This window comes from Lynx rufus, unplaced genomic scaffold, assembly GCF_022079265.1.
Source record: "Lynx rufus isolate CCGP_SWC_20201006 ecotype Redwood Valley unplaced genomic scaffold, mLynRuf1.p SCAF_3, whole genome shotgun sequence".
NCBI lineage: Eukaryota > Metazoa > Chordata > Mammalia > Carnivora > Felidae > Lynx > Lynx rufus.
Window position 1 is genome coordinate 34517453 of NW_025814845.1, and position 12676 is coordinate 34530128.

General features: G+C 33.1%; 1 protein-coding gene across 1 annotated transcript in view; it reads right to left on the minus strand.

Moving 5' to 3' along the window:
- GNPDA2 (glucosamine-6-phosphate deaminase 2) overlaps positions 1–12676 on the minus strand; it is a 30418-nt gene that overhangs the window by 2030 nt on the left and 15712 nt on the right. Inside the window, exons 5-6 of the mRNA XM_047091429.1 lie at positions 10801–10985; positions 4697–4871 (exon numbers count right to left, since the gene is read on the minus strand). Coding sequence (XP_046947385.1) covers positions 4697–4871; positions 10801–10985 — 360 coding nt within the window. The remainder of the gene's footprint in view (positions 1–4696; positions 4872–10800; positions 10986–12676) is intronic.

Here is a 12676-nt window from a genome sequence, read left to right on the forward strand (position 1 = left end):
AGTCTCTTCACCATATTTTCAAAGTGGCCCATGACCCAGAAAGTGAAGAGCCATGACATGAACGCTGGTTTTTCTTTTTGCTCTTAACCCCTACCTTCCATTTTGCTTTAAAATTTTTGGAGTATAATCTGCCTGGCTGGCTCAGTTGGGAAGAGCAGGTGAGTATTGATTTCAGGGTTTAGTTCAAGCCATACGTTGGGTGTAGAGATTAAAAAAAAAAAAAAAAAAGTATAATCTAGCCCTATTTTATCAATACACTTTAATGGTTCTCTGTTCTATTAACAGGAACTTTTTCTGCTGCTTTGTTAGCTCTTCCTTACATTTGTGCTATTGCTTTTGCCATTTCCTCCCAATCTAAATGCTACTATTCATTTTCTGGGGCTTTGAATCCTATCAAGTTAGAAGTTAAACCATGCTATTTAACTCTTTCTCCTTATTTAACATCCTTTGGACTTCATGGGGTTATTTATAGAATTCAGTGCTTAGATGGTTTCATAGTCTTGTGTTCTCCCATCTATCTACCTATCCGACTATCCACCATTTATCAAATGCCTCCAGTATACCAAGCAAACTTCTAGACCGTGAAATAATGCAGTGAACAAAACTTAAGTCCCCACCTCTATGGAGCTTTTTTTTTTTTTATTTTTTTTTCAACGTTTTTATTTATTTCTGGGACAGAGAGAGACAGAGCATGAACGGGGGAGGGTCAGAGAGAGAGGGAGACACAGAATCGGAAACAGGCTCCAGGCTCCGAGCCATCAGCCCAGAGCCTGACGCGGGGCTCGAACTCACGGACCGCGAGGTCGTGACCTGGCTGAAGTCGGACGCTTAACCGACTGCGCCACCCAGGCGCCCCATATGGAGCTTTTATTTTAATGAAATACATTTTATTTTCTCAAATCACTTAATGAGCCAACTTGTTATGATACTGAGTCACCTACTTGCAGATAGGGATACTTGTTACATTTCTTTTTGCTAACACTATGGGAGACTATGTATTTGAAGGCACTTAAGCCCCTTGGCTGATGACACTAATTGGTAAATATACTTTATGTTTACCAAAAATATACACTAAAAGGTAATGTGTATAGTGCAGAAGAAATATTTGCTAATAAAAACTATCAGATGATATCTCCTATTTAAAATAGGATTTAACTGAAAAGTTTAATTCAACAACCAATATGTACAGAGCAGTAAAATGGGGACTAGAGAAAGCCAGGAGGAGAGGGAACAATAAAGACAAAGGTAATTTTAGCCACTTTGTTTAGAAGATGTATTCTCTTATGGAGAAGTAGCTATAATAAGGTTCATTCTACTTGATACAATTCATCTATCATTTACTTACAGCTTTGATGATGGAGATAATACATTAGAGATTTAAAACAAAACAAAATAAACAAAAGTTCAACTCTATAAGATTTAACTATATATTGGCTGTAACTTTTAAATTTAAGGCTGTTTCCAAACTAGAAATTATTTTGAAAATTTTATTACTTGCATTTTGGAGGACACAAAGAATTTACTATGACCTAAGGTTAAACTGACAACTTTCAATACAAGAATTTGATAGAAACAAATCATTGCTATTTAAATCACTAACAGACAAAAATAAATTGAATACTAAAACGTATAGACTTCCTGACATGTTGCCAGAAGAAGTGAAATGTCATAGATTCTAAATGTCAGTTTTATGGTTTTGGCTCAATCTGAACTCATTCGACCTCTGTCAATCTATTGGAGCAGGGCCTACAAAGGATGAAGCCAAAAAAATGTTCACTATGATGATGATGTCTTGAAAATATATTCTCTTAACATAAAATAAGTTTTATATAAAATTAGCAAAAACAAATCAGAAAACATTCAATGTTAAACTATATTTTCCTGTGATTTACTGCTATCTTTTAAAAGGTATACCTGTATACTGAAATAAACTTCCATTAACTAATGATTTTTATTTTAGATGCAGTTAACCTAGATTTTCATAGAGAGCTAAATAATTAGAACCCTTTTAGGCACTTTTTAGTGATGGTAGAAGAAAGAGTAGGGATGTGAACACAATACGAAGAATTATAGATGGTAACCACAAGATTCATATTCTCCAGTACATCTTGAAGTGATAGAATAACTCAATGAAGATATGGAAAATATATAAAACTACATTTGAATATGCATAAATCTATGAATATTCAGTTCTACCCTGTATTAAAATACCGTACTATGAAATGAGGTCTGATATAACATGAACAAGATCTCAATTCCATTTTTCTCCATATTGGAGGCACCCTGACTGAGGCTGATACCCTAAACCTCTTCAGAAATATATGCAGCTCCCCTGAGGTACAAAATACAGTGTCTTCAAAAGAGCAGTGCGGTGATTTTCTCATAGTCTACACTTCAAGATGTTTCAGAAGAGCTTACAATCTGATAGATGAATTAAAAGAACAAAATATATATAATCACCTACCTCCTGTCTGTTTTAAATTACCTTTAAAATAGGTCGGAAGCAATTATTTTAGTATGAAAAACTAAAATTGCTTTTGGAAGCAGTTGTTATAGTATGAAAACAACCCAAACAAACAGAAATATGGTTTAGATAGCCAATTTATACCTATTCTATGAGGCAGTATAAGAGTGGACAAAAGCCTAGACTCCAGATAAGCGTGGTATCACTTAACCTGCTCTACCCACATACAAACTGACTTTGGGTGACAATACCTCTATTAAGCCTGTTAACTCATCTATAAATGGGATTATATAAGAGTATCCACTTCATAGAATTGTGCGAATTAAGTAAATCAAGTATAATCCATTTAGAATAGTGACTGGTCATTTAATTATTATAGGCTATTGAGTATTTTATTAAATATTTACTTCACATAAAATGTAAACTTTTTCTATAAAAAACAAATGGACAAAGTCTGATAAGCACAGGGGTTTGAGGATTGCTGGTATATTAAAATATGAGAATGTTAAAAAGAATCTCCTTAAAACCGGCATTAAATATGTGGATAATGGGGATTCCTCCTGTTAATTTTTTCAAGGAGTCTAGTATTTGTAATGAAATCCAAAAGACTACATACATGGGTAAAACTCCATCCAAGAGCTCTGTCATATTCACAACTCATGACAGATATTTCTGCTTTTACCTCTCAACTTATTAAACAGAAATTTTTCAGTTTAATTTGATATCTGTGTGGCTTGGCAAAAAAAAAAAATAATTTTGATGAAAATATAAATACTGGAAATAATAAGGAAATGTTTAAGTGAATTATGATACATCTACTTGACTATTATATAGTCATTAAATTTACTTTTGAAAAATATTTAGTAAAATAGGAAAATGCTCACAACAGTTAAGTACAAATACAAACCATATAAACATCAAAATTGTGTTTGTTTACTGTTCATCCAACTTCCATCATTTGTGCATCACATTCAAGATTTCTGCCACATTCACACATTTACATGAACTATGGAGTTAATTTAAAAATTTCCTTTAAATTGACATAATTTAAGTTACATACTATATTTCATGAATGAGACACTGAAGACTGTAAGACACACATTATTTTATGTACCATTAAGAAAAAAAATGCTACCAGGTAACTGACAGTGACACGAATTTTATACACATCCCAGTTTCAGACAAAACAGATGAAAAAAGATGTGTCTTAGAGGCAATAAAATATGGTAACTTCTTTAGCCCTGTCAAGCAATTATATTCATGAAATATAGGTTTGATTGGTTCAGTATATTTTTTCTAATACATGTTAAATAAATACCTAGTTACTAGAGTAAGAAAATTAAAAATACATATTCATTCATGTAATAACAGTATTACACATAACTACATACTTTGTGAATTACTGACGTGTGTGTCTCTATATATATGACCAGTTATATTTTCGTATCAGCTACAGGTACTTTATAAAGAGCACCTATTTATTCAGCTTTTTACGTGTATATGTGGAATTCACTCTTAAGCAGAGAACAGGTTCTAAACAGTATAGTCCTTGAAAACCTGTTAAATCACCCATTACATCAAGCACTTGTGGTTTCATATATAAAACCTGGTACAGCAAGGTTTAAGAATTACTGAACTAGACTGCAGGAAGAGTCAAAAGGAAAATCTACATGCAGAAGTCTGGGCAGTCAAACCCTGCTTACTTGCAGAGTTTATTCCATACTGTTGACACAGAACCATTATAACTACATGGGAATAATTTGAATTTGTGAAGATTAGATGAGATAGTGGGTGACCCAACCTATCTGCTGATTAGGTTCTATTTTAAACATAGCTTGGTGAGGGAGATGGAACAGGGAAACAATGGAAAAATCAGAACATATATACATTTCCTTTTGGGTTATTTAATTTTGCATATACAATTATCAAAGTAAATATTTTATTAAATTTGGATTCAAGAAAAATATTGTTCACTGAAAATACAGATTGAAGAGATTCTCTTCATGAAAAAAATAGGAAAATATTCTGAAAGCAACTATTATCTGCAGTGAGACTTTTCTATTTTCCTTAAAAAAAAAAAACAAAAAAAAACAAAAAACTGGCTAGTGTGTTGGTAAAAAGCCAGTTTTCAATAGGCACAGTGCAGGATGTAACTCCACAGTCTCATTAAGTTTTAACTCTCATCTATAATGGAACGTCCTCACAATCTGCTTCTGAAATTTCAATGCTCACCTTTAAAGTATTTCACAGTTTTAACTCTTAATTCTAAAGTAGCATCTTCATCACACACAAAAATAGTTCGGGGATGCTGCTGGAAAGCGGAAACAGTCCACATGTGATTTACTCCTTCTTCTATTGCTTTGTAGAGAGCAAATGCCTTGTGTGCACCTGTTATGAGGATCATTACCTGGAAAATCATGACCATTACATATTAATTCTTAAAACATGTTTCAAATGACGAAAAAGCTTTTTTTTTTTTAAGAAACAAAGATGCTAGCACCAATATTCTTCTGAAGGCAAAACAAAAATAAATAGCTACATATTTCTTCACAGTTCAAGAGTTTTATTTCTGTTCAAGATAAAAGGAAAGCATAAACTATATCTCTCTTCTGGTTTATGAAAGTAAAATAGTATCTCTATAATGAGTATTACTGAATATACCATAATGCATATAGTTATTAATATATTAAATACTGACGTGCAGAAGAGCCCTGGGAGAATGAAGAAGAAAGAAAAGGGCTGTTTTGCAAAAGCAGAATTACAAGTCAGCAAAGAATTTATATAACCAAGAATGATATACCAATTGCTCTAGTCCAGACAAGCAATACAGTAGATATTACTTTGAAAGTAAGAGAAAGAAGCCTAAAGACTATTTCATTGAACATGTGCTATCTAAAGTTGTCTTGAAACAAAAACTAGATTTAAAAAAAGGATTAGGGATCTACTTAAATGCAAGAACTGCCCTTCAAGCACACATGACTGAGAATACCCTTATGAACTATAGAAAATCCAAGCTCTTGGTCCCCAATTCCTACAACCTATAATTCAAAGAACATGTGCAAATGAAAGTGGCTATGCATCAGAATGAATCCCTACCATTTTTAGCACTAAATCAATTCTATTTTATAAGTTAATCTAAACCATATACGTAATCTTTCAAACATGATTTTTTTTTCATTGTAATGGTTAACTAAAAAATGAATATTAAGGTGGTTTTAATTCAAAAATATTGTAACATAAAAATTCTGCTTTGCCTATTTTAAAACCACACTTCTAAACTAGGAAGAAATTAAAGATTAATGAAACAGATACTATACTTATTTTATCAAGATTTAATACTTTTCATTTTGAAGCTATACATACTCATTACTATTAGAGCCCATGAACTGAGAGATATGTATGAATTTCTACAAATGTTCTTATTGAGATTTCTTGTTCTTAAGTATAAAGATCTAGGCTAGTGGAAAATTCATTATAGCATCATCACATAAAAGCTTTTGTTTTTTTAAAAAACTGTATTTGATATAATAAGGTAAGCATAACACAGATTAACAGATTTGTTAATTAGTTTTCCCTGCTGGATATTATTAACCAGTGTTTTATATTGTTTTGTTTCTTAAGAGTAATATATGTGTTATAGAGGCATTAAAAAAAAAAATACAGGTTCTTTGTTTCATCCTGTCTTTCAATTTATAATGTTTGGAGTTAGGACCCAGGAACCAGGGTCCCCTAAGTGATTATTAAGCAATCTGGCAGAAGTCCTTAGACTAACACCTGAGAAGTCTCTACCAAGTTTCTTTCATGCTTTCTTAAATCTAGTGATTACGGCATAAAGGATACTTTCTCAAGTTTTATTTTAAGACACCGTCAAAATATGATTTGGTGGTTACAAAGTTCAAACACTGAACTTAGCACTTTCCTTGAATTACCTCATTTATCTCCTCAAAACAACAGCATGAGATACTGTTCTTATTCACATTTTACAGAAAATGAAATAGAAGCACAGATATTCTGTAACTTGCCCAATATTCCTGTAAGACTAAGATATAAACAAGTCTTATTCCAGGGTCTATATCCTTAACTACATTAGATTGTCTCTTGAGAAATAAGGAAACTGTTAAAAGGTCTGCCAATTAGACAATATGAGCTAACTGTCATTACTGAAGCAAATAATGTAAAATAGTAATGGGAGAAGTGGCAACAAATTTCTATGTTGAATATATACTGTGAAAAAACAAAGACAAACATTTACCAATGAGTAAGGGTAAATACACAGTATTATGAAAAGAGTGAAATGAAAGGAAGCTGCTGAAAGTCCGGTGTGGGATGAAGAATTACTCATTAGTGTGTGTGCAAGCCTAAGACATACATAACCTTTAACTGAGAATTAAGAAGATATATCTAGAAGAAATGAAAAAAATGTTGCTCCCGGAATGTAATTTGATGGTGATATGTGATTAGTTTTACTCTACGCACTCCAGTATTCTCAAGGAAAGTATTTCTCACATGAAAAAGCTTTAGAGTAGCTCCTATCTGAAACCAAGTCTTTAAAGATAAGCAGGAAAGCTCCACACAGGGGGCATGTCAGACAGTTATGGGGTGGTCAGTAAAAAGCTAGAAATTTGATAAGGCCGGAGTATAGGAAAATGAAAGGAAATGCTTGAACACTGGTGGAGATCTGATAATACAGAATCTTTTTATGGCAGAGAGGCTAGGCTTCATTTTTTGATAGAATAATAGGGCATCAGAGACTCTTAATTACATAGGTTAAGTAATAAACTGAACTATGGTTTTGAAAAAAATAATTCAGACTGTAACACATAGAACGTGATAAAGAATGGATATAGCCATGATTTAAAATGGGTTTGCAATAATTCTTGAAAAAACTGATATAGGCTTAATAGGCAGTGGTGATGGAGGGAGGGCAGGATCCTTATTTACCTTTAAGTAGTTTATTAAATAGTTGGAATTTGGTGACTCATTAGATGTAGAGAAGATGCTGAGAATGACCCATGTTTCAAGCTCAGATAATCTTCATTGTGAGTGCTGTTATTCACCAAGAGAGGGAATATTCAGAAGAGAAAGGCAAATTTGGTAGAAAGATAAATTTAAATTTTGGACAGTGTAAGTATATAAGGAGTCTTTAAACATCTCGATGTCAGCTAGAAGTTGGAAATATGAAACTTGAACCTTCAGAAAGTTAAGATAAAGATATGTATTATTATTACTGTACTGAGAGTACTTTATCTTTTTGGAATAGTAATAAAACTACAGAAAGAATGTTACAAAAAGTTACTGCTGTTGACTTATTTAAAAAAAAAAAAAAAGTCATGCTCTAAAGCATGCAGAGTGGATATACAGTTCCAGGATGAAACCCTAGGGAACAACAATATTCAAGACACAGATGAAGGAAGAACAGCCTGGGAAGCGGACTGAGAAGGAATGCTCAGAAAGAAAGAAGAATGCTAGAGTTTTATGATGGAAGGAATGGTCAACAGTCGTAGATGATGAAAAGACACCCAGTTGGACCAGAACTGCAGAGAAGATGCCAGTTTTAGCAATGAAGAAATCATTGGTGACGTCAGTGATTTCCAGTAAAGCAACAAAATCAAAAGCAGATTTTTAAGTTTTATTAGTTTTTCTTATGTCATCTTAAGAATAAATATCTAAAGCATTACAATAATATATAACAAATATAAATGTTACAACAGTGAAAAAAATTTATCTTTTCTTTTGAAATTACCTTTAGAACATATGACAATATCTTTAAATATACCTCAGTAAAAACAAATTTGAATCCTTTGAAGGCAGATTTAGCTTTTGACATAGAGCCAAAAGTCAATAAAAATCAGATCTGATGGTTCAAGTAAATAACCAAGCTGTGGATAGAACTAACTTTGTCTAACATGAATCATGAACATAATGCATTAAAACTATTCCCCAAAGTTATTAAATACTTATTATATTGCAGGCATTGTAAGGTACTAGATATATATGACCTATAAACTCACAGGATTGTAAGTTGTTAAGAAAAAAGATATTAAACCAGTAAACATACAAGAACAATCAGAAATTGTGAAAAGTGCAAATAAAGGAAAAGAAAAATGGTCTGAGAGAAAATAGAAAAAAGTAACTCTGATTATGAGGATTATGGTTAAGAAAGGGGTTTCTGAATGTTGAAAACTGCAAGGTGCCATTTCACCTAAGCAAGGTCCAGAAAAGTAGAGCATTTCACACACACCATTAGGGTGAAGGCCTCAAGCCAAGGAAAGAGTGATAAAGTAGTGACGGGTGGGTGTGGTTCCTTATCTAGTTGACAATTCCCAATCTTAAAGAAACCTGTAATAACTTCCAGGGTGTCACCTCCAGGGTGTGTACAGAGGTCTTCATTAACCAAGTTGCCAAAATGACGCTGCTTAGTGATGAACTAATTAACCACTTAGGAATTTACTTTCCTATTCAAATGTACTTTCCATTTAACAGTAGCATCTGCCCCATACATTGATTCAAAGTTCTATTAAGTGTATTTTTTAATTTTTTAAATTTTTTTTTTTTACATTTATTTATTTATTTATTTATTTATTTATTTATTTATTTTTGAGAGACAGAGAAAGAGCACAAAGCGGGAGATGGGCAGAGAGAAGGAGACACAGAATTAGAAGCAGGCTCCAGGCTCTGAGCTGTCAGCACAGAGCCTGACACAGGGCTCTAACTCACAAACTGCGAGATCCTGACCCGAGCCGAAGTCGGACGCTTAACCGATTGAGCCACCCAGGCGCCCTTAAGTGTATTTTTTTAAATATTTTATTTTTAAGTAATCTCTACACCCAACGTGGGGCTTGCACTCACAACCTTGAGACTAGAGTCGCATGCTCTACTGACCAAGCCAGTCAGGCACTCCTTAAATGTATTTGTTCTTAATGAAACTGAAATTGAAGAGCAGCTTACATCACAGCTAATACCACTGGCAAATGAAAATCTGTACATTAAGCTCCTTAAAATTAAACATAAGAAAATCATTAAGTACCATGACATGATATTTATTTCAAAAGAATGCTATAAAAATCAAAGTACTAAGGCCCCTGGGAAAATAAGAGTCCTACAATAGTTCTGCCATAATGATTTATAATCATGCTAGGAGTGAAAATTGTGAGGTGAGTGAGTGGCATCATAAAATCTTGTTGGAAAAACTGACCAAAAGAAAATCAATACTTAAACAACCCTCTGGTCATTCTAAGAATTAATGTAAGTACGTTATAACTTTAATCTGATTAAATGGAAGAAATCTATTTGTATAACTTCCATATTTTAGAAATACAATTGCTCTAAAATCTTGTTTCAACTTAGAAAATTTCAATCCTTGAAAGGCCTTTCTTCATATAGTGGAAGTGATAACTTCCACATGAAAAACTACATTTTGAATGACAGTTGCTAGGTGTACGTTAAAGTCTAGACATATTTACATTAAGATCATTTACTTACTCATCATAACTTTTCTGTACACTTTACTCAAAACCTATCCCATCTTGTTGCCACAAAAGAAAGGAATTTCCATATAATGTAGCCACTTAGAATCATGAACTGACTATAATTTTTTCTCTTATTCTCAGGGAAGGAAATGAAAGCCCAATTAAAAATTAAAAAATTAGGGGGCGCCTGGTGGCTCAGTTGGTTAAGTGTCTGACTCTTGATTTTGGCTCAGGTCATGATCTTGCAGTTTGTGGGTGCAAGCCCATGTCAGGCTCTGTGTAGACAGTACAGAGGCTGCTTAGGATTCTCTCTCTCAAAATAAATAAATAAACTTTAAAAAACATGATGGTTCTTTAAAAAAAAATTAAAAAGGAGGGAAGGTCTGTGCAGAGTTTTTGTCTTTTTAAGTATACCAAATTTAGAACAGATCCAGCCTTAGACGGGTTCTTTTTCTGTTGGAAACTAACTGGCTATCCTCCTACAGTCAAGATGTACTTTACACTGAATTATCCCAAGCCTCCAAAATTATCTACAGCCTAGGGCTGTAACTAGCCTCATAGTCCTTTCACCAGATTATTTCACTTAGAAACAGACCATTTGATCAGTATAATTTTAGAAACCCAAACTGTAACGCAAGGAATAGGCACATGAAGCAGTACTCCAAAAGGGATGGTACCTAATTCTTAGTTTACATAAGCTACAAAAACTTAATTTAGTTAAATTTTAAACACTGCAATGAGACTTACAGAAGCTACTGAAAGCTAGGTAACAATTTACATTGTGAATAGGATGTAACCAAAATATCACTTATTTGGTGCTGTATTTCCTCCAAAATCTATAGACATCAAAGAATATTTAATTCTTACTTCTCTTGCATCCATCACTGTCCCCACGCCAACTGTTAGAGCCATAGTTGGCACCTTCGATAAATCTCCATCAAAATATTTAGCATTTGCCAAAATGGTGTCCATCGCTAGAGTCTTTAATCTTGTCCTTGACACTAAACTGGATCCTGGCTCATTGAAAGCGATATGGCCATCTGGACCAATTCCTTTTAAAAGAAGTATACATACACATATACACATAAAGTAAATAAGGTTTCCCAAAGTTCAAGTTGTTTTAAAGAGCAAAGTCATAAACACGCTCACCTTGTTTTATTTGATAGCCGAATATCTAATGCTGCATGAAAATATTTGTTCCTGTATTTGATTCAACAAGTATTTCAATGTTTTCCACATGCTTAGCACTGAGCAAGAACGATTGTAATAGCAGTAAAATTAAGTATTACCTTATATCAGCATAACACTTCACAGTTTATAAAGCATTTTTGCATCTCAACAACACATATTTAAAAATCTTTAAGATAGTCTTATTAGGCCTATCTATTTGCCTCATCTCCCCACCTGTTTTTGAGCTCAACGCTTTGTTTTGAGTGCAAGCTTCTCCCGCTTGCACTCTCTCAAAAATAAACAAAGAAACTCTGGCATTCAAGGGTAATACATGACTTATTCAAGATAACACTTTAGTAAATACTGAGACAAAACTGAAATCTAAATCTTCTGATGCCTAACACAGTGGTGTTTAATACTTTAACTTGGCTTGGTTCTAGTCTAGATGGGGCAATTAACTACTGGACCTCCCTGTAGCAGTTTCCTCACTTACAAAAATGTCTAGAACGGATAATACTGGGCAGTAGTTTGCTTCAGACTTTTTTGACTAGAAATATATTTGACACTGCAATCTAGTAGTACACATGTAAACACATAAACACAAACCAAAGTAATTAAAAACAAGAACGCATGAAACAATACTTACCCCTGCTAGGAGCCATTCTATTTAATTCTATTTCATTAGCAAAACACACAAAAGGGAAATGCTAAATGTGAATGACTATATTGATTTCATGACTTAATAATGGGTGACAACTAAAACTTGAAAACACTGCTTTAAACAGACATACTGACAGTTCTAATATTCTAGGATTGCCTCTAAATAATAGATGGGAACATGACATTCCTTATTTGAATGAAATTGGAAGCGAATCTTTTTGTAAAATGAAGAATCTCTATAGCATGAATAAATCAAGTTTTACACATGGGTACTCTAATAGATTTCTGACAACCTCAATGAAAAAATAAACTCATACGTTCTGAGTCAAAATATCTGTTACATTTATATTCTTCATATTAACTTTAATGATAGATATGTGTATTTTACTGACTCTTAACCTACAAGTCTAACCAATTTCTCCCAGATTACAACAAAGCAAAAATGACAACAAATAACCTGGTTTTGATGGAAGAAATGAAATCTAAGGGAGCAGATATAAGCTACCAAAGCACTACATTCTAGAAATTTTTAATGTGGTGACCTAAAGTCTGACCTACATGTGGTTAATATGTATGGACTTTTTCCATTAGTGTATATCTGCTTGTTAATAAAATTTTTAAATTAAAAATATGAATTTCTCTCTAGATTGGTAAAATTGTTCTGTTTCTCCTCTTAACTGTACATCGGTGCAAATATTTACATTTTTCTATTTATGTATAAAGAAGAAAGGATAGAACCATGAAAATAAAAGTTCCAGAAAAAATAGGAAGTCCTCAAGGATCAACACCAGTGTTGTCAGTGGTGATGTGGGTCATACAAAAGTGTACAGTACGGCTGAAATTATCAGTAGTGTCAATACAGCCCCTTACTAACCAAGAGTAACTATCAGAAATTGAGCTTCCTGATATATTT